Genomic DNA, 23,913 nt, shown 5'->3' with positions numbered 1-23,913 from the left:
TATTAACTTCAGGGACAAAATGTTCATTCGCTGCCCGATATATCCCTCCCACTTCCTGGTGCCATTGTAAAAAGATACTGTAAATGTTGAGTGCACTCTGACCCCAGCCTCCTAACAAAACTGGGATATGCAAGGAACAAAGAACTACCGCACACAAGGGAGTGCCCTGTGTGGTAAAGTATATGGGAAAAATAGATCAACTTTTAAAAAATTTCAACAGTAGGAATTGAGACTTCTCAAAACAGACAACATATACAGTACAACATCTCCTGTTGTCCGATTTTGGTGAGCCCATGAGAATTGTAGACTCAGTTTCTTGTTCGTAGCTGACAGGGAAGGTACCTGCTCTTCTGCTGCTGTAGCACATCTGCTTCAAGGTTCAGCATATTGTGTGTTCAGAGATGCTTTTTCAGACAGTTCTTTATAAACTCTAAAGATGTTTGTGGTTGAAAATCCCAGTAGATCCACAGTTTCGGACCAGCCTGTCTTGCACCAACAACCATGCAGTATTTGAAATCACTTAAATCACCTGTCTCAATGTGATGAGTTGCTGACATGATTAGCTAATTAGATATTTGCGTTAACAAGCAGTTCAAAAGTATCAAAGTGGCTGGTGAGAGTATTTATAAGCCTAAAACAGTAGAAAAATCTGTTGTATTGTGGTATTTAATCAGGCTGCAGTGGAGAAACCATATTGTTATATGCTGTAACAACAACAATAAAGAAAAGAATTTACAACAGTGAAATCACTGCATGATGCCAGATGTTACTTAAACTGTTTTTGTAGGAAAATTCAAATGTCTGAAGCAATGTGTTTATAACTACAAATGACTCCACCTATTACACCTATCCAAGTTTTTTTTTTTGGTAGTATTATTTTAATGGAATAATCATCTTTCAATCTCTTCAATAAAGAGGTACTGAAATAGTTACCTTAAATTACATTATAGTTTTAATAGATGTTTTATCTTTTCTTGATGTAGGATTTTAAAATGATTCACATATTTTAATATTAATATTAACATAAAATAAAAATTCAAAATGAAAATAAAACCCAGAGCTTTTAAGATAAATAAAATCTGTTTTATTCAGTCCAACACTCGTATTTCCAGGTGTTAAACATCTGTATACTCCGATGAACTCTTGACATAAGAATAAAAGGAATGTACATAGTTGAATTGCATTCAAGTTTGATTAAAAGCAGAACATTCGCTAGAGTTTTTGGCTTACAATTAGAAACATGCTCAATGCACATGTGAAAGGCTGAATCAAAGGTAGAATTCTGTGCATAAGATAAATCTTACACTAAGATCACTATTTAAACTGATTAAACCATTCAGGGAGTATTCCAGCAAACAGTGATCCCAGGATGGGCTCGGGGGTCCACCATGACTCTGACCAAGATGAATGCATTTTAAATGGTGTTAATTTAAAAACCAAAAAAAAAAAAAAAAAAAAGGAAAAATAAGTTCAATTAATCAACTCCTGGGTTAAGTTTTTAACCTTGCTGAGTTCTGAATATTACTAGTTAACAACGGCACACATGTTTATTAAGCTTTTATTGCTCATTAAATGATTTGTTTTTATGTGATTTACTTAGTGATGTCAGTCTTAAACACTGTTTTAATGCATCTGGTGACTATTTTGCCCAGATGTTCTTAGGAGGATTTGAAATCAACAAGCAAGCTGTATAGAGAAACCTGACCAGTGACCAAATGAAAATTAATTCAATTGAATTCAGATTGTGTCCTGTGATGAGTTGGGGTGTTCCCCGCCTTTTGCCCTAAGTCTCCTGTGATAGACTCCAGACCCTCTGCGAGCCTGTCTACAGGATAAAGCGGTATAGACGATGAGTGAGTGAGTGAGTACGTGAGTAAATTCAGTTCAATTCAGTTCTCCTGAACAATTATATCAAGTACAAGGTTAAACACCACACATGCAACAGCATTCTGGGAAAAGGAAAAATAAAAAATAAACAGAAACAAAAATTTCCCATGTTAATAACAGAATTTAGGTTTAATGTTTGCTTAAACCAGAAACCAGTCTCATACGTCAGCTAAAACGCTGAATAATCATTTAGCTCTTTAGCACCCAACTATCTTTGCAAATGGTTCAACCAAGCAAAGCTGTACATCTGAATGGGTTAAATCCCTTTTTAGCAGAATGCTGACGCAGTATTTCTTTTCTTTGACATGCTTTTTCACCCAGCAGCATTTCTGCATCTTTCAATGGCAAGCCATATACGGCAAGTCCGAGTACATGGCACAAAAACCTTTGATCATTTAGACTTATGCAACTAAGTACTTACAGTATATGATGCTTATCATATGATGCCTGACCTGTATATACATCTAAAATTTACACTAAATTTTCTCCATTAACTTGACATGTGTTTATATATGTTCCTAACACACAGCATTAATTGTAATCTCTTAGTGACCTGGAAAAAAGTCAGTCATTACAGTTTTTAAGTGTCATGTACTCTTACAATAAATTATTACATTATTTTTGTGAAAAATAGCTTCAATTTGTAATAGAATATACAGAGATCTCGATTGTCAGAACTGATCAAATCAACACAGTTGATTATATTATATCTTTGCACTCTAGTGCATAAGGGGATTTCTCTAATTCTAAGCACACAAAATTCACTTTTGCAAAACTTCTGCCTCACAAGATTTTATACCTAAAATTCTATACCTATATATAAAATCTGATGCCTTTTATACTTTTAGGTTAGCTTGCTCATTTTTCTTTTTAGAGAACTTTTTTATGATAGTGAAAAGGTCTATCTTTAATAAACACATCCCAAATTAATTTTTGAGAATGGTCAACATGAATATTACATGAAGTACTTTCTTATAAGTGCACTGCACCAAGCCTTGTTCAACAATGCAAAATAACTATAGCACAGATTATTAGACACACAATGAAGCAGCAGCTTCATACTGCATATCACAAATTAATCATTAATATATACATTAAAAAAACTTTAAAAATGACCACATTTTACCTGCCTATTGTTTAGCATAAATTCTTAAAAAAAAAAAAAGATATGCAGCACTGTGCAAAGCTCTTGTACCAGTGAGAAACAGGTGCAGATGATGGCAGATGATCAGGCAGGTGATTAGTATACTGGTGATGCTGAATACTGAGTGGTTTGAACAGACGAGAGAGGAAATGAGGTTGCTGCTGAGATTGTTACATAAACAACCAGTTTTTAAATTGTATATTCAGGCACTTTGCAGCCTGTCACAGCAAAAGCATACTCCCATTTCTTTACTTTAACATGATGAAATGTGTGGTGGCTCAAGTCTTTTGCACAGTACTGTATTTTTACAGATCACTGTTTACTCTCTTGTTCTGTATGTGCTGCAGCAGGATTTCAGCTCTTTGCTGGAGAGTGTGGATGATGGCTCTGAGGCCTGGTGCTCCTCCTTGACTCTCCCACAGCTCCTTATCCACAGACAGCGAGCGCAGGAGCAGCTGCTCCAGACAGCCAGACCTCAGCACTGACATGGCTCTCTCTGGAAACCTGCCCGTCAAAAATATGTTCTGCACTCAGGTTATTTTGGTACAGGTTAACTGAAGGTAGCTGATATGGAGCTCTGCATCTTAACAAATATGACTGGTTCTTTAATCTTCCTGGTAAATCCACACACTGAGATACTGTACATGCACTGCATGTAGAAATGCTAGTGCAATTTAAGTTAGTTAGTTTTTCTAATTCGACAGACAAAATGATTGACAGGCAGATAGATGTGCTTCCTTGTCTGATTGCCTGGGTGTTGCTCATGCATGTAATAAACAGTGGACTCCAGATTAGCTGATGTTGCTAGTTACAGCAATACATCAGCATTATCTGTTCAACTGATTTTCAGAAAATTTGCTTTGTCACAGATTTTTTTTCATACATATTTGCATATTAAAGTTCACATAAATGCAAATACACTGTCATTATTCCTATTTATGAAAACTGACAGTAAGTGCAGGTTGAGTTACTACAGGGTAAATTTAGACAGATAATAAGACATTTTATTACAGATATTTTGATATATTTGCTATAACTAACTAACTTAAACAGAATCGCTAATTACAGTAAAATTACATTACATAACATACACGATACATCATATATTATATTAGTTGGGTTCTGTTTGTACGAGTATATGTTGTGCACTCTATAAATTCTACTGCTGGTATACTAATATTTTAGGAAATGTTTAAATTTGTATAAAAGCTAATTCAGAAACTAAAGTTATGCCTGGATTTTATGTTTTCTTGAATCGACAATAGTTAATTATCTGTTGGGCTCCAAATGGACCTTAACAGAAAATAAACCATTCTTCTTATGTGAGCCATATTCTGTTCCATGGCATTCTGCAACATTGTGGATATTGTGTGATATTCTTGCACATTACAGGATATTATAAAACACATTGTTTTCATCGTTTCTATAGCAACAGTTATTTCTCCAGGGCTGGGTTGCTAGCCCAATGCCCAACCCTTTCTCCTCCAGGCTTTAAATGAAACAGCAGCAAAGTGATTTTTTATGGGGATCAAACACCCAACCAGCCTCAAGTGCCTAAGCCAGAACTGACATATACTACCGTTCAAAAGTTTGGGGTCACTTGCAAATTTCTTTGATTTTGTTTAGTGATTTATTTTATACATTCTACAACAAGACTGGAGATTTCAAAACTATAAAATAACACATATGGAATTAGGTAATTACATAACAACAAGAAAAACAACAGTTAGTTCTTATTTTAAGACACATAGGTCAGCCTTATTGTAATAGTTCTTGCAAGAACAGTATTGTCAAGTGCATTTGCAAAATCCGTCAAGTACCATAATGAAACTGGCTCTCATGAAGGCCATCCCAGGAGGGCGAGACCAAAACCTACCCCTGCCGCAGACGAGAAGTTCATTTAGAGTTATCAGCCTGAAAAATGACCAATTAACAGCATCTTAGATTAGAGGCGTTATGAAGTCTTTACAGAGCATAAGTAGCAGAAACATCTCAATATCAATTGTTCAAAGGAGATTAATGCATTTTTTAGATGCCTTCAGCATTCCTTTACAATGTAGAAAAATAAAAACCAGGAACGATTATGGAGTTAGAAAGTGACTGCAAACTTTTGAACGGTAGTGTATATTCTATTCACTTATGACATCTAGTCCTACTAAAGATGTATAAGAATAACATTTTCTTGTATATTATTATGAGGGGAAATTATTATTATTATTATTTTTATTTTTTTTTGGTAATTTTAATAATTCAATCATTTCAACCTATATAATAGCTCAAGTTATGAATAAGGTACTAACCTTTAATCTAGAGCACCCTAACAAAATATTTCATACAAGTGTGTTTATCCTCTTAAATTTCCCCTTAAATTCAGTTTTCATTTACATATTTAACTTTATTTGAGAACGTAATGTATTGCAGTAATATGGATGTTATATTACGTAAAGTGTAAAAAGAACCTGACTTAAAAACCATTGACTCCCTCTTTAACCTAATGCATTGTTTTCATTTTGTTCTTTAATCTGTTAAACTCAGAAAATGTACAGTAGTTGATGAAATTGCCACTGCAATATAGCTGTATCCAGCCATATAGCTGTGTTTGATCAAATTTCTGTTTTAATTAGCACTTGTGAATAATGTGTAGACACAAATCTTTAATACACACATATAAGAGCGCAATAAACGAACTTGATATAATGCTTCATTGTCTGGAACACATTTTGGGATTATTCTTACCACACCAGGACAGAATTATTATTGAATAAGTGCCCTTTCTGACTCAATATCTATAAACCTTCTTATTAATATTGAACATTTCAAATGTGTGTGCCTGAACAAATGCCTTTATACAATATAAAGCAGATACACACATGCATATGTACTGTACAATTCCTTACACACACTAGCTTTTTAATAATTAATTAATTAAGCACTTACTCATCAATGCCCTCAATCAGTCTGAAGTTGAGGTTGTCCTGTGGGTGATTGGGCCGGCCTGCATTATCTATAAAGACTAGTCTAGAGGAATCTGTCCTCCGAACCTGGAGAGAGCAGAAGAATTTCTTAGGGAATGCAAGTGCACTTAAAAGGCACAACCACATTGAAACTTAATTACGTTAAATTAACTGCTATTATCATGTTAGTGAAATTAAAGCCTTTTCACAATAAACAAAAAGTAATGCTGGCACATTTTGTCAAATCATATAACAAGTAAAGTAATCCAGCTGACACACGGTTGACAGTTTTTGTCCCTAAGAGCGTTTCTGTCATTTTTTGATATAATTACATTTTCATCTTGAAATACAAGAATTTTGCAATATTTTCTAAGTACTTGAGAATATTTTATGAGGATACTTATCATCAAATTCAATACTGAGTGCCAGTCAGTGGTGTATTGTAAAACACAACACACTAGAAAATGTGTATAAAAATATATAATTTTGAATAATAGTGTGGCACAGAGAAATCCCTGGATAGATGTTTAAATAACACATGTACTTATTTTTGATGTGTGAGTGAAGAAGTTGAGAGAGTGTAATAAAATGAATGGCTCTATTTTTAATCGTATCTCAGGGCTTCATGGCATATATAAAGCTAGAGTGTTAATGCAAATAATGAAGTATGTTAATTTTAGTAGCAAAATATAATACATTATATATCCTTTGCACAGCAGGGTCAGGCTGGAACCCACAGCAGTACCGGTCCAGTCTGTTTTGTTTCATAGTGATTGCAAAAGCTTCTTTCAGCTTCTTGTATTCTGTCAGGTCAGTAGAAGTGCATGCACATGCACTAAAAGGTGCAATAGTGTTATGTTTCACTGAAGCCACCATGTCATCATTTATGCATGCAATGATGTCAAAGGGAGAGTTAAGGTCCAAAACTGCTCAAGGACATGGCTGATTCCTTAACGCACAAGCGCTACTTTAAACCATTTAAACCAGCTCCTACAGTAGCAGTCTAAAGAGAAAATTAAGATTACCAGAATATGCACCAGCATTAAATCTTTAGGGTTTGCACATTTGACATTGAGAAGGTTTTCCACACACATATCAGCAGGGTCAGGCTGGAACCCACAGCAGTACCGGTCCAGTCTGTCATTCACCTGTGGGAGATAAGAACATATGGATTAGAGAAAACAAAAATCACAGACAGAAGGATTAGAGAGAAAAGCATACGGTCATAATCACAGCAATAGTATTAGGGTTAAATGATGTAGAAGCAAAAGTAATGATATTAAAAATATGTATGTATGTATCTATCTGTCTATCTATCTATTGTTTCTTCTTTCTGCTTCCTCCTATGTGTTGTTTGTCTCTTGCAGGTTAAACTGAACAGAGATGTGGTACACTGTGGTTGAGGCGTGTGTTTTATCAGACATATAATAGGTTTTATAATAGTGCTCCTTCAGCGAACAGAGCAAACTTGCCACAGCTCGGCAAGAAATGACTGCCCACGCACCCACACAGAGCCAAGTGTACCCATACTTCAGTATCTTAAGTGAAAATAAAGAAGAGTGCAAACCATACCAGAGGCCATTAACACACACACACACACACACACACACACACACACACACACACACTTGTTGTGCATTTTCTGGTAAAGAATTTCTGGTGTCCACAGTTTCTACACTATTTGTAAGGGCAATAAGTAGACATTTTTAGACATTACGTTCCTGGGTACCACACATACATCTCATCAACATCACACTGATTTTATGTGCTAATTAGTAAATCGTTGCTACAGCATCATTTCATGATCATGTGCTACTTTCATCTATCCTCGCACACTACTCAGGAGGTGATTGAACACACAACTGCAGGAACATTTGTCAGTCTCCAGCCTACTACTGAAGATTTCTGTGCCAGTAGAGAAGCAGTTCTAGAGATAATCAGAATAATTATGGTTTATTGTTATAGCACGGTTCACTTGCTGAAGCGGAGGATTATGGGTAATAATCACTATCACAGTGCACAATGGGACAGCACTATTTCCCCAGTTCTCAGGCTTTCACACATGCTTGGTACATTGCACAAGGCTGTGAAAAGCATCCCTCAGAAGATCAGACAAAAACCCAGGTTCTTTCCAACAGGTTCGCACACGGTTTGGAAGAGCATATGTCTCACACATTCAGGGTAGCCAGTAAGAGGCTAATAAGTCAAACTGAAAGATTATTTTTGATATGGAAAACATAATATAGAGAAAATACATCTGGGTCATATCCAAATATAAACAATGCAAATAATAAGACATATAATCATATAAGAGAATATTACACAGCTGGAAAATCTTTTTTTGCAACCTGGTCTGTTTTAACATCAAATTGTACCAAATGCTGTACACAATGTGTACTTTTTTTTTATTTTTATGATTTTCTCTTGTGCTTTATTTTGCACAGAGATAACCTCAGTTTTAACTTACATAACCTTATTACTTAGTTATGTAATCTTGTGCAATCTTGCTCCAGTGAACCATACTCAGTCATTTTGCACTGTAGACAAATAAATATCCCAAATTTTCCATTCCTTGTTATAATAGTCTTTCAGAGGCTCTCTCGTCAGGTTCTCTGCTATTGATGGCAAGGCTGTGATTTTCAATCCTAGCAGATGAATGTGCTGATCCCTAGGCTGCCTCGAGGCTGTTGTGCCATGGCTGACCATGAGCTCTGATCTGAACTTCCTTCCAAGATAGAAGATGAGCTATATATGGGGAAAAAAAGTATATACTGCATGTGCAGGTATAATAATGATCATATCTCTATGCATATAAGCCCCATGGGCAAATGTACATTTACATTACATTTACATTTAGGCATTTGGCAGACGCTCTTATCCAGAGCGACTTACATTTTTATCTCATTATACATCTGAGCAGTTGAGGGTTAAGGGCCTTGCTCAAGGGCCCAACAGTGGCAACTTGGTGGTTGTGGGGTTTGAACCTGGGATCTTCTGAACCGTAGTCCAATGCCTTAACCACTAAGCTACCCCTGGCCACCTGATATCAATGCAGATTAAAACTGTGTCTGAAACGGCACCCTGTTACAAATGTATTTCGGGTTTCTTGCACCCTATGGTAAATCCCTTGGACAGTAACCCAAAGTAATAAATTGTGGGAATGCATAAGCATGCTCGATATTCAACATTATGCTTTCACTGTCCTTGAAACATCAAAACTGTGAAAAAGTATAGAAGAAGCAAACAAGACATAAAGGTCTTATCCGCAGTGCACAGAAAATCTTCCATCTCTGTAGTGACAGTGAATGTGTCCTTCACACTGAAGCGTGTTAACTTGCACCTCAAAGCCAGCAGAGCTGTTGAGCGAGCATCTTCGAACAAGCATTCAGGGATCCTGCTCAGCAATCACACCAAATCAATACCATGCTATTAGCCTTTGGCCGGGTTAGACTTATTGATGTTTTTCTCCATTTTTTCACGGCCTATCATAGCTTTCTCATCTTACACTCAAAAATACACACATTTATGACTTTTTTTTTTTTTTGCAACAAAATTTATTCATTTTTATTGTTTGCTAGCTTAAACAATCAAGTGTTTTGGCCTATGACCCTTCATAAGAACAGTCACTCTAGTGGTTCTCCTCTACTGCATTGAAAAATATTTATGCAACGATGTATTTAAATGGCACGGTAGTGTAGTGGTTAGCACTGTCGCCTTGCACCTCCAGGGTCGGGTTAGTTTCCCGGCCAGGCTCGATTCCCGTCTCTGTGTGCATGGAGTTTGCATGTTCTCCCTGTGCTTGGTGGGTTTCCTCCGGGTACTCCGGTTTTCTCCCATAGTCCAAAGACATGTACATTGGGTTAATTGACGTTCCCAAATTGCCCATAATGTGTGAATGAATGTGTGTATGTGTGTGTGCCCTGTGATGGTTTGGCTGTCCCTGCACCCTGTCCAGGATGTACCCCGCCTCGTGCTCTAAATCTCCTGGGATACCCTCCAGGTCCCCGTGACCCTGAATACAGGATAAAGTGGTATAGAAGATGAGTGAGTAATGAGTGAGTGAATTTAAATGAATTTCTACTCAAGCAAAACGTAAGTTGAACAAAAATAAACAATGGTAAATAATAGTAAATTTGGTATATTTAAGTTAAACTAATTAAATAAAATTACAATTAAAGTATGTTACATAATCCTAATCCTAATAGATTATAAAAACGGAAATTATTACACATTATACATCCAAATCATTTGTTTGAATAATCAACTTCAATCTCATGTTTCTCACTATTAAATTTATACTGCATCTTCTTTAATGGAGAGATCAAACACACATCGTCATGTCATCCTAGCTGGCCCTGGTGTCACTAAATAGGTTACACACCTCCCACTTAGCCACCACACTTACCAGAGTATTCACTGCTCTGACCACAGACAAATATATTCCTTTTGTTAATGTTAGACTGTAAAATCTATTGTTCTGATTCGGGATCATATTTTTGCTTTGTGTAATTGTTTTTCTCATCTGAAGCTCTGTACTTATTGCAGTTACTTATAAACAGCAAGAACAGTAAGAAATGAATATTTTCTGCCTAATAGCTCAGTTAGGGTTCTGTCATACCAGCTTAAGCCCTTAATAGCATCATTAACCATAATTGGCAGATTACAGTTGCCATTTACACTTACTGCAGTGCTGCTAATGATGCTCTCGCTTCAACGCAAACACTAAACCTATCAAAGACACAGACTTATGGGTAAGGTAAATAAACACATCAGATATATCATCATTGTAGATAAATGTTTCCTCATTAAGGAATACATTTAATAAAACCCATCCCTGCAGCATGGAACATAAAATTTATTCGTGAATCACAGAAGAACTTAACTGTCAACCAGACTGCAGAAAGAGTTATGCACTCGGGTTCTGGTAATTAGAAGTGTATCATGAGAATAGAAAATGCAATCGTAAACAAAAAAGGACAATAAGAAGCTGGTTGCACAAAGCTGTCTGAGATGGTCGGATGTCTGAGAGAGAAATGAATGCTGCTGATAAAAAAGCTCATCAGGAGTTTTGTGCAGTACTGCTTTTGGCAGGCAAGTCACTGTTTACTTGGCAGAGTCCTTCACTTCACTCAGTGAATCATTGTGGAACGTAATTTCAATACTGGTGATGTTAAAATGATATGGTAATAACTAAACATTTTTGTTTAGCTGGACTCGTACCAGATTTGTAAGATGTTCTCTTTCTATGGCGCCTCTCAACCTTTAGACTTTCCTGATACTCATCTGTCCTTGCTGTATTTCCAGCTTGGAGCTTCTACACTTACAGTATGACTCACCTAATGCTGCCGTGCATAATCTAATCTAGATGCCCCAGAGACATGCACTTCCCAAAAAGCATTTATGACTACTTTCTTATAAAACAGGGTTTCTTAGTGGTGCATTCGATAATTAAGGTTTCTTTGCCTTACTTAAAAAAAAAAAGCCTTATTTTTCATTACAATTACTATTTAACCTCTCACCTGTAGCAGGAAGTCAAACAGCGCCAGTCTTGCCCACTCTGAATGGTGCACACCTACACACACTGATGAGTTTAGAGGCAATCGCATTCCACATCTTGCCTTTAGCAGATCCTGATACTGGGGCCAGGTGAGGGAAAAGGAGTTCTGGTCATTATCATCATCAGCTAGATGATGAATATCTGGATCCCACCACACCACAGGTCTGCCAGCACCACTGGTATATTTATATGGCAAAAGATCACTATGAAAGCTCCTTAGAACGGTTGGAAGACTGCGGTTCAAACCCAAAACCCTGTCCAAATGAAACGCAAGAACCTCAAACCAATCACTGGGACGCTTGATCAGGGCACACTGTCCGAGCTGGCAGCGACTGTTATGGTCTCCCGTTAGCGGAGCATTGTTTTCGTTGCAAACACCAAGTCCTACTTGAAGAACTTGGCCATGGCCTGGAATTCTGGCTTTACTCAACACAGTGCCTCTGGCAAGCAGATTTATTTTTTTAACATCATCTTCACTGAACCAGGGCAAAGACTCAATTCTGGTTTGGTCCCAAACTTCATGCAAAGTCTCACACCAGCTAGGCATGAAGTCCCTCCCCTCAGACCCTTCTCCCGAGACATGGTTGTTTTCAACACCAGAGTGGTACTGCTTCTTCTCAGAGAACTTTGCTTGTCCTTCATATGTTTTGGTTCCTTTTGGGGACAACCCCAGTTCTGGAGACAACCCTACACTAGCTTTCCACTTCATCTCCTCTGGTTTAGGCCCATCTGGAGTGCATTTGTGCCTGCGTGGCTTAATGTCTGGGTGGAGGGAATGTATACTGGCAGACCGGGGTATGGTTTGCTCATGTCTGGGAACAAGAAGATGGCTGGCATGTTTGGAATCAGTGACATTGCCGCGTTGGTTGGAAAACTGTTCCTTTGTTTTGGCCATATATGTTTGGGTGGAATTCTTATTTCTGCTTTGATAAATCACTTGTTTTAGTGTCACAAATGTTGTATTTGCATCATTTCTGGTTAAAAAATTGGCATTTCCCTGTATTTTACTGCGCCTGTATCGGTGCTGATCAATGAATAGTGTGTGCCTTTTTAAAGCTTTTATTTTAGAAAGCTTCCAAGATCCGTTACGTGTGTTTTGAGGTACTTGATGTTTCAAGTTCTTCGCTTCTGCCTCACTGGGCTGGTTATGGTGAGGCCCTTCTGACAGCAAACATTTCTGTTCACAGGGTAAAGGTGAATATGTGTTTATCATCACTACTGACAGGGTGAGGAGAGACAGAAAGACCACAATGTAGCGCTGCTTCACTTTCAGCTTCATCCCTGCTCCCAGACCCTGCCAGACAGAGCAAAGAAACAGTGCTGATTAAGACAAATCGTACAGCAATAACTACTCGGGTGACAATGTCAGCAAATCACACAAAAAAGCTATTTTTTCCTTAAACTAGACAGAGAAAAGCAGCTCAGATCACATGAGTAAAAAACAAACATTTAGGGTCTGGTGCTATATGAACAGCAGTCAGACTTGGCTATTATATAAAAAGATTTCTTTTCAACATTTCTTTTTCTTCTGGCATATACAGAATATCATGACCCACCTTTCTCCCTCTCGGCCTGTTATCATTTACATTTCAACATTACTCCCAAAATGGCACCATGTCTTTAAGCAATACTGGAACAAATCTGAAAACTGCTTTCGTCATCAAAAAAAAAAAGAAGAAAAGAATCATAATCTGCATGGAATGACACCAAACATGTAGTTAGTTTTTTTTTTTCTGTGGACTTCTAATTATTTTGGCCCCAAAACACCATTTTCTTGAAGAGTAAGCTATAATTTTAAGCTGCATATGGCAGCAATTGTCTGCCAATGTACATCTAAAATAAGAAATAAAGAAAGGCGAAACGTTTTCAAAGTTTTTCCTTTGTATAAAAACTGGCATTTTGATTCATTTTACTCTGCGATTTTGTTTTCTCACTTAACTGTATTTTCATTTCACATGTTGTCCTTTTCCTAGAATATTTTCCCCTCTGCTCAAAAGATACATCTGGTGTCCAATGTTCCTCTGTCTCTGTATCTGTATATAGTGAAGAGGGGAAACCTGAGGGGAGAGGAATGTTTCGGCTCTGTAGGATCTTTTACACCGGCTGAATGTTTTTATGACTTTTCCAGATAGTGCTTATGAAAGGCTCCCATTATTTGGCAGGTTGAAGAATGTCATGCCTGTAGCACCAAAAGGCTGAAGGTCTTATGGATTGGTTTTTCCTGCCTGTGAGGAAACTAATATACACTCCTACCTTCTGCAGGGACATGCACATCATCTCAGTGGCATGTGTAAGGGATGGTTTGCTGCAGAATGAGATGGGTATGAAAGTAATAGCATGATGAGTAAGTAGAAATATCTGATTTTAAATAAGGATACGGGTTTGGCTTTGTGGCTCACCATTGCTAACAGAACAAACAGACAGCTGCATTGATGGTATGTGTCAGCTTTGAGCAAACACTGAAGTGGCTGACATGCACAGAAAAAATAATCTACAGGACAGATCAAAAGTCTCTGTATGTATACGGTAGTTTTGATATTTGATATTCACAGAAATCAAACATGTAGGTAGACAATGTAACAGAGAAGTTATAGTCTAGTGCAACACATAGATCTGTATTTAATTTTATATTAAAGTTGAAATGTAACTAATTCTCCTATAAATAAACAAAAAGACATATAAAAATCACCATGCTTTCATCTGTGACTATTATAATAGTGGCCACATAAGAAGGTTTTCCACAAACTGGACGCAGATATAATAATAAGTACAGAGACCACCTCAAGTGTCTTTCATACTATATATATACATATTTTATTTTTTTTTGCATTTTGGATGACATCTCTCTAATTAAGTAGTCAAGCATTTAGCACATCCCATCATCCCATTCCTGTCACCATGCCAACATGCTGTACAGTAGTTGCATGCTGTAGCTGCCCCCTTAAATAACTTAAACACTCCCAGAGTAAAAACAATTCCAAAGAGGAAGGAAAAGATGCTTTTTCAGCATGGCAATGCTCCAAGCACAACACCAAGACAGAATAAAGAGCCTGAGAAGTTAGCCACGACTTGCTTTTATTTCATCTATTTTTGATAATGTCTCAGTCCCAGATCTACACTACACTGTATAGCCAAAAATTATGTGGTTGTTGAGTCTGGGTGTTTCTGTCCCGCCTAGTGCTAACAGGTAGATAAAATCACGTTTAAGTCTTAATAGACAAACATTGGCAGTAGAATAGATTGTACTTAACAGCCGAGTGACTTTAAATGCGCCACTGGCTCCGTCTCGACCTCCAGCTATGTAAAAACCACACATAACCTTAATGGAACATTTTACTTTACAATCTGTCCGGGTGATAAATTATTGCAGTTGTTCTTCTTCTAATATATATCTATTATAATATCTATTTGCATTTAAATCCCCTGATTTTTCAATACACACCCAAGACCAACATAAATATGAGGCTATAAGACATGATGTGAACATTAAGTTTGTAGCTGTAATTTATCCTTAAACAAAAAAACTGTGCAAAAAGTTTAAAACCGCACAATAAAACAACATCGCGCAGAATCTTCGGTTTGTGAGTTGCTCGTTCTTGGAAAGAAAGATGATCTTATCTAGAAAAAATAATATTAACTGGACTCAAGTATTTTAACAATCGGTTATATTGAAATAATAATAAGACATCTGTTTTTTTTTTATGTTTGTTTGTATTACAAAGCTACTTATCTTCCAGAAAAGTAGAATGTTGTACTATCCCTTTAACTAATTCCAGCACAGGTACAGGCAAGTGAGGTCATTTAGTCTTTTACCAGGCAAACAGGCTGTGACTGAGAGAAGATCTCTAAGGAGCTGATCTCATTAAACATTGAGGATAATAAAGACACAGCAGGGACAGGTGAATACAAAACCCACCAAGGAGATGATTAAGATAAGGTCAGGAGCAATTTCAATGATAATGATCAAGCCTTTCTTACGAGCTGCCAGAGTTGCATAATTACATCGCCTCTGGCTTTCAACTGCGAGTTAGAGACGTGTCAATAGCCCATACAGCAAGTCATCTTCCTCAAGAGGAAGACAGAAGATAAAGAATCATTCTGCACAAAAGCCTTGTATGCAGTGAAGGAGAAGGTCAAAAGCAGAGGGAAATAAACAATCATTCAGTATTTGGCTGTAATTAAACAAAACTGCACTTTGAGACCATTAGAGCTGTCAGGAAAGTTATGTCAGTTAGAAAGACACATAACAAAAAGTTACAAAGAGAGAAAGAGAGAGAGACTTTAATCGTAGCAGTGCCTGGCCTTGACCTATACAGTAGGTGCATTAATATATATATATATTTTTTTTTCTGGATGAAACTAAAACATGGTTTTTGCTCATTGTCAGCAAAGATACTGGAATGAAAATGCTGTCAAGTGCCATTAGCAATGTATTCCTTATGCTGATTTTATGTTGAATACTGTGTGTTACTGCATTTCTGTGAAGTGCAGCCTGATTCGTGAGCAAAGCTTGCACTCTGTAAGGATCTGTTTCTCTGTGTCCAGAGCTCTTACAGACCTTTCACACTTGACATCACATTGTCTGTCCGCCATGGTCCTGTCCACTTCTCAACCCCAAAAGGGACGTAATTTATCAGAGTGCCAGTGCCAAAGCCCACATACAAAACCAGCCACGGATAACATCGTTATCTTAAACAACAATTTGTCTACTTAGTGATGGTATCTAAGTGATTCAGAAAATGTGTTGTGTTTCACAGCTAACATGAGCTGCAAAGCTAACTAGCTGATAACACAAGGCTGAATTTCAAATACCTCTCTAATCCCAGATCCAGCGCACTAATTGGTGTGCGGAACAAGGAATTGTACACCCTAGCACACTAGCTCTCCATTTTACACCATTTGAGATTTAAATCCTAAATAGGACCAGCTATTAATTACTGTAGAAAGTTTCAAATATCCGAATTAGCTAATGTCACCTGCACATCATTATATGATCATTATGTCAAAACGTCTGAGGTAATCATGTTATGACATCAAATCAACTTTTGGAAATTAACATCCTTATTACCTTCTCCATCCATTTCACCTGCTAGTATGAATAAGCTAATACAGTAAGTCCACATCCACATTTTTTCATATGAAAATAATCAACAGAACAGAAGCTATCGATTCCTACATTTTACTTTAATCTGTGTGACAAAGCACCAGGTAATCTGATAATATTTGAATTTAGTCATAGCTGATTCCCATCTGTCTCTGATTTAATGATCATTATTAAAACGTTTCATTTTAGGGAACTGCATAATGATGACCTGGAACATATTTATATTATTACAGGGAAACCTGGTCTTCTAGTAAAGTATGGCTTGATGATGTTTATTTTTTGCTGAGATATCAAAAATATGGGACAAGTGTGTTTGATAAAGCATGAGATAAATGAAGGCGAAAAGTGAAATGAGGCAGCAGAGAAAAAGCAAAAGTATGTGTGATCATGTTTAAATCAAGATATGTGTGTGTGTGTGTGTGTGTGTGTGTGTGTTTGTGTGTGTGTGAAAGAGATGAACCATCTGCTCCTCTCCCGTATATCAACGTGTGTGTGTGTGTGTGTGTGTGTGTGTGTGTGTGTGTATGTGTGTGTGTGTGTGTGTGTGTGTGTGTGTAAATCACTTTTCAGGATTAATAAAAACCAACGTTAAGCATTCTTAAAGTAAACTTAATTAAACAACTATTCTAAAACCCTGCATTTATTCCTCACTAACCATCACTGTCTCTCTATATGACACTTTATGTACGTTGCTGGTCTTCATGTGCACATGCAACAATTTTACGATATCTAGAAAAATGTTGCAGTGGCAGACACAGATCCTCTTGTGTTTTTCTAAGCATTTTTATTGTCCTATTTGGCTGTGTGTTTTTGCAGGGGATGTGATTTAGAAGGAGCTTGAGGAGTATTATACTGTTTCTACCAGCTTGTGACATTTAGAAGGAAGAAGGTATTACCAATTATGCTATTATACAGTTATATGTCCAAATCTTGAACACTGAAACATGGAACAATGGGGTTTCCATGGATGTGCAATCTGGCAAAAACTGAGGCAGTTCCATTGTAATGTATAATACATGACCACCGATTGTATCCTCTAAAAAAAATTAGCCCTGTGGACTATTAAATCTCAATGTCTCTATGTGCACATGAATACCAGCAACACCACAGCGGGTGATGCTTTAGTCACGAGTAAGGGTGGCACAAAATCACAAGCAATTTTGAAAGAGGCGAACAAGCTTTGGAAGTTGGTGGATGCATAGATGTATGATAGATGTATACCTACAGTATCCAGCTGATATGATCAGACAGCAGATTTAATGTTTAGTAGCAGGTCTATACCCAGGGAATGTCAAAAGCACAAGGAGGTAGTTCACCTGCCGTTGGAACATTCAGCGGTTGATCTATTTTCAAACTGACAGGCAACTCTATGTGGTTCCAGATATGACAGAGACAGAGGCTTTGCACCAAGACATGTTGACATATGACTGGCCAAATTGATGGCTGAAAACCTGCCCATTCCACCTTCTAACTGAACAAACCATAGTACCACCTGTTACAGACAGGCACTTCATGCTCACTACCCATCAAACCAGACCTATTGTCCCAGATTAATGGGAGACTGTGGCAAAGCCTGTGGTTTTGCTACATTTACCTTTTTTTTTCCTAAAAGGTAATCTTTCAGAATTTCAAAACACTACATTGGTAGTATATAGAGCGAATCTTCCCTTAAATAATTTGGGAAGAAAAAAAAATCCATTTATTTTTTCATTTCCTCTCACCTACTTGTGCACAGACATGACTATGGCCTGCCAGCTATTTACATTATCCACAGGATTCCAATCATACCACACCCTGCAGAACGCATTAAGTTTCATGGTATTGAGCATGAGACATTTCAGAAGGAGGGTCGAGATATTTTCCTAGAGAATATGACGTGGAGGATAGAAGAATATACCACAAGGTTCTCTTATGATACAGATTGTGGGGAAGTCATGTGGTATATATTTTTATATTTTATCTTCATTTTTCCATGTACTCTATATTGTTAAGGACAGTAGTTCATGTCGCTTACACTTCAAAAGCTAGAGGCAGTAATCGAAGGAGCTCAAGAATGTGATACACAGAACACAACCCATATGGGACATTCCATGTCACTATTACCTGGACCTTAAGTATCATTAAACAGCTTTTGAAGCTAAGCATAATACAGAAGATATAATATATAAGACTGGGTCAGAGAATCTCTAAAAAAAAATAGGTCTTATGGAATGTTCCATGTATGTGGTTAGTATCTAAAAAAAGTGGTACAAGGAAGGGAAACCGACGTTGGACCAATGACAGGGTCATGCATGTGTGGATTGAAGGCTTGACTGTCTGATTTAATCCCACAGAAGAGTTTATGTAGTACGAATTTCTGAAAGTTTGATGTTGGCTCTGATGATAGCAGGGTTCCAGGACACACAGTGTGTTACAGCTTTCTGTCGTTGATACAGATGGGTCAGAGTGCCCATGCCTCCCCTGTCATGTGATCCCAGTGGGCACTATGGAGATCTTATGGACCCCCAAAATGATTAAATTAAACTTTAATTTATCAGGTGATTAAGCATCATCACTACTAGTATAAAATAAAGGCATGAATCACATCACGTCCAGTCAGCCTGCTCCGCTTGCCAGAAGAAGTGCTGGAAAAGCACAGAGTGTAAGCTCGGCCGTGATCACTTGACTGCTGCTTAATGAGAAAATCGGGTAGATCTGGTCCAAGATCTTTTTTTTTCTTCGTCCGGGGCATTTAGCAAAGAAATTAGTAATGGGTCGTTCATGAAATTTTTTTCATGATTTTTTTCTCAATGACTCTTCAACTTTGATTCGTTCGTTCCTTTGTCACGTGACTTCCATAGACACTATGCGGTGCAATAGATTCAAAAGGACGAACGACTCAGACTGGAAGATATAAGCGGTGAGCTGCTCATTCTGTTTATTATAATATGTTTTTAGCTGCATTGTAATATTTTCATTACTGAAACTATAGCCAAAATTTGTGTATGTTTACATATTAGGAGTCTTTTTATTAAAAAAGCAACATTTTATTTTATTTATGATCAAAAGAACAAAATAAACTAAATGACTCAATTTTTTGATGAACGAGATTCAAAGAACCGAGTCACTAAAATGATTAAAACTTCCCATCACTAAAAGAAATTACAGAATTTCCTCTCATATTTAGCTGGCTTTTACATCAATCACTATTCAATACATTAACTAACAATCTGCTGACCGTAAATAAGACACGTTGAGAATGGTCCAATCACATGAGCCCAAATATTTAAAAACAATATTGATTCGCTAAGAACAAAAGTGGGAGGGTTCGGAGCGCACAGTGCTGCGCCCCAAGGATGATTTGAAAAAATCCAATTTGAGCTCAGCCTCAGGTCACATGCTTTTCAAAAATGTACGTGCCTACAGTTACATTATTTTTCCGGCACCCCGCGTACACGAACACGAATGAACATAATCCAGTTTAGATTATTTTATTGTAAATACAATATATTAACAAATACCATGGAATATTGAAACTAAATGACTTTATTTCATTATTATATATAAATAAATAATCATTATGTTAAATAATTCAATGTCAAAGTAGCATTCTTCTCTGCCTAACTTTAAGGATCTCCTGCTAATATCTTGGTGCTAGATACTACAGTACACCTTCAGAGGTCCTTGTGGAGTCCATGGATCAGTGGGTTAGAGCTGCTTAGGAATTTGGTTTTAATGTTATGGCTGATCAATAGATAATTTATAGAAAACCTCTGTGAAAGGCATGGCCCTGGTGAGAGAAGGGGGCAAAGGGGGAGAAATACCTTATAATAAATATGCCAATACTTATAATGAAGACAACGAGGGATTTTGCCGTGTCCAGATCCAACAGATAGGGTTTGAGAGCCGTTAAAGAATGGTACCACTTTTCCTCTTACCCTATCTGAAGCATGTGATATTTAATATTTCCAGGCTGTCAGTATACAGTTTTTTCTTCAGAATTTATTTCACCAGAAATTAACTCAACTGTCAAAACGCCCCAGTAAACTGGACTCTAGCAGCAAATGACAAGATGTGTTTTCAATAGTATTCCTTTATTTAAAATTAATCTAAGATGCTGCATAGTCAGCCACATATTAAAGATGTAAAACTGCTGTCCATTGCAGAACAAGCTCTACACTGACTGTGTTCTGTACACTCTAAAGTAAAGTCTAAAAAAAAAATACATACATTTTTACATTATCAGGACTTGTTCAACCAAATATGGATTCTTTCTCAGTCTGAACTGCCTTGTCTTGTTTGAGTTGCTCTCACATGTACTTTAGTTACAACACACCAATATAACTGTCATGACTCATATTACGGAATGCAGTCACTCTCCGCATAACAAATGCTTCCCCAATAATTCGGCTTTTTCCCAGGACCCGTGAGTGACAGATTTATGGTTAATCCGGTTAGCAATACATACATAATTTATAATGGATACGATGAAGCAGAACCTGGGCATGTTTGGCCTGCTTCACTAAAGGATCTGCATGCAATCTGACCCATGCTTCCGTGGCAATAGTGTGATTTTAGAGCTACAAATGTGCACAAACACACACTCACATGCACACACAGACACACAACCTTATCCTCCATTAAATTTCCTTTATATCATTAATCAAAAAAAGAACATAACTGGCCATTATTCTTTCCTCCTTATGTTCCATATATCTAACCTGGTTAGAACTGAAATCTGCCGCAAAAATGAAAAATGTGTTCAGTAATGATGTGAGTACAGAATTCATGATAAATGACCGCAGGGGCAGATTGAGACCACACTCCAAAGTAGACCTATTTCAGGCATTAAATATAGACCTGATCAACCCTTCACTGCTGATGTTTTGTGTGTGTGTGGAGAATGTCTAGGGGATTGATGAGAAATTTGTGTGTGTGTGCGCGCAGTATATGAGAATGAGTGAGTGAGGTAGTGAGTGAGTGTACAGTATATGTTAGTGGGTATGTTTGATCCTAAGCATGGCTTACTGTCTGTGTGTTTTTGCAGCATGTTCTCCCCATGTTCCTGTGGGTTTCCCTGCATCTCCCAAAAACATGCAGGTAGGTAAACTGGCCATGCTAAATTGCCTGTAAGTGTACAATTTTGTTGTGGAACTTCTTTGGTGGGAATTCTCAAACATTTCATCTACTGTTTTTTTGAGATACGCTCCAGATTCACTGTGACTCTGGCCAGGAATAATGTGGCTACTAAAGACTAAATAAAAAATTTTTTTAGTAGATGGTCCTTACAAAGATAGTAAGTAAAAGTAATTATAGATAGAATAGAATTTCACAAAAGCATGGAACTATCAGAAAAAAATACAAGATATATTTTTTTTTAAGTAAAGTATTTACAATTATCATGTAGAAGTATCAGGTAACTAGAATTAGTCATTCTATAGAAGGGCCACAAAAAATTGTAAAGACTTGTTTGAACAGAATAAATTAAATATCTCTATTTGGTACTGTCTTGTCAGCAATACATACAGTGCATCCGGGAGGTATTCACAGCACATCACTTTTTCCACATTTTGTTATGTCACAGCCTTATTTTAAAATGGATTAAATTTATCATCTCTGCAGCAATCCACCAATCAGGCCTATATGGTAGAGTGGCCAGAGGGAAGCCCCTCCTTAGTAAAAGGCACATGGCTGCCCATCTGGGGTTTGCCAAAGGGCACCTGAAGGACTCTCAGACCATGAGAAACTAAATTCTCAGGTCTGATGAGACTCTCTGGCCACTCTACCATAATGTCCTGATTGGTGGATTGCTGCAGAGAGGGTTGTCCTTCTGGAAGGTTCTCCTCCCTCCACAGAGGACCTCTGGAGCTCTGACAGAGTGACCATCGGGTTCTTGGTCACCTCCCTGACTGAGGACCTTCTCCCCCAATCATTCAGTTTAGATGGCCGGCCAGCTCTAGGAAGAGTCCTGGTGGTTTCGAACTTCTTCCACTTACGTATGATGGAGGCCACTGTGCTCATTGGGACCTTCAAAGCAGCAAATTTTCTTTCTGACCTTCCCCAGATTTGTGCCTTGAGACAATCCTGTCTTAGAGGTCTACAGACAATTCCTTTGACTTCATGCTTGGTTTGTGCTCTGACATAAACTGTCAACTGTGGGACCTTATAAAGACACGTGTGTGCCTTTCCAATCATGTCCAATCAACTGAATTTAACACAGGTGGACTCCAATTAAGCTGCAGAAACATCTCAAGGATGATCAGGGGAAACAGGATGTGCCTGAGCTCAATTTTAAGCTTCACAGCAAAGGCTGTGAATACTTATGTATATGTGCTGTCTCTATTTTTTTATTTATTTTTTTTTATAAATTTCCAAAAATCTTAAGTAAACTTTTTTTTCATGTTGTCATTATGGGGTGTTGTGTGTAGAATTCTGAGGGGAACAAATTAATTTAATCAATTTTAGCATAAGGCTGTGACATAACAAAATGTGGAAAAAGTGATATCTAGACCTCAGGATCTCTGGTCAACATTCATATACTACTGTATGGGCAATTTAGGAACACCAGTTAGTCTAATCTGCATGTTTTTGGACTATGGGAAGAAACCCGAACACCCAGAGGAAACTCACAAACACACGGGCAGAACGTGCGAACTCCATGCACACAGACCTGAGGCGGGAACCGAAATGTACCCTGTAGGTGCAATGCACACCACTGTGCCGCCATGCATACAGTATACTGTACCATGGTAGAATGCATGCAGGATTAACTTCAACTTCGGAGAGAAACACAACAACTCAAGCAGTTCAAACAGCACAAGCTTGCAAAGCTGTGAAACTTCACAATATTTTTAGTGCATATGGTAATAAGGAGATCATTTTCTCGAAGAAGAAAAAAAATATCCACAGGAATTAACAGACCATTAGATATGTCCTCTTACCATCTCAAAAGCAGGTCCAGCAGTTTGGTGTTCACGCAGGTCTGTGCTTGGTTGTGATCATTTCTTCTTCATGGCCACATCATCATTCTCATTCCTGTGGCATGAAACAGCAGTAAGGCTGCAGAACCCGCACTCAGGCTGCATTATTATTCCCTCTCTCTCTCTCTTTGTCCTCTCTCTTCAAGTGTGTGTGTGAGAGAGAGAGAGAGAGAGAGAGTCGGACCGTGCACCTTTGAGTTCCACTTCAACTTTAAGGCTACAAAAGCTGCAAAACTTCACTGCACATTCTTCTTCCAGGACGGAAACCTCAGCAGTGGGGCTAGACTGGCTGAGCAGGACAATCCCTC

At 37.6% G+C, this 23,913-nt stretch overlaps 1 protein-coding gene across 1 annotated transcript; it reads right to left on the bottom strand.

Annotated features, from left to right (window-relative positions):
* Nucleotides 1-1,061: 1,061 nt before the first annotated feature.
* gask1a (golgi associated kinase 1A) lies at nt 1,062-23,880 on the bottom strand. Its single transcript, XM_053493916.1, has 5 exons — nt 23,567-23,880; nt 11,505-12,836; nt 7,011-7,133; nt 5,969-6,072; nt 1,062-3,535 (listed from the first exon to the last, which is right to left on the bottom strand). Exons 1-5 carry the CDS (start codon nt 23,567-23,569, stop codon nt 3,337-3,339), a joined length of 1,761 nt encoding a protein of 586 aa, XP_053349891.1. The 5' UTR covers nt 23,570-23,880; the 3' UTR covers nt 1,062-3,336.
* Nucleotides 23,881-23,913: the final 33 nt, after the last annotated feature.

The sequence above is a fragment of the Clarias gariepinus genome, chromosome 4 (assembly GCF_024256425.1).
Source record: "Clarias gariepinus isolate MV-2021 ecotype Netherlands chromosome 4, CGAR_prim_01v2, whole genome shotgun sequence".
NCBI classification, from domain to species: domain Eukaryota; kingdom Metazoa; phylum Chordata; class Actinopteri; order Siluriformes; family Clariidae; genus Clarias; species Clarias gariepinus.
The sequence above is the reverse complement of the archived record's forward strand: the minus strand, read 5'-3'. Positions and strand labels throughout refer to the sequence as shown.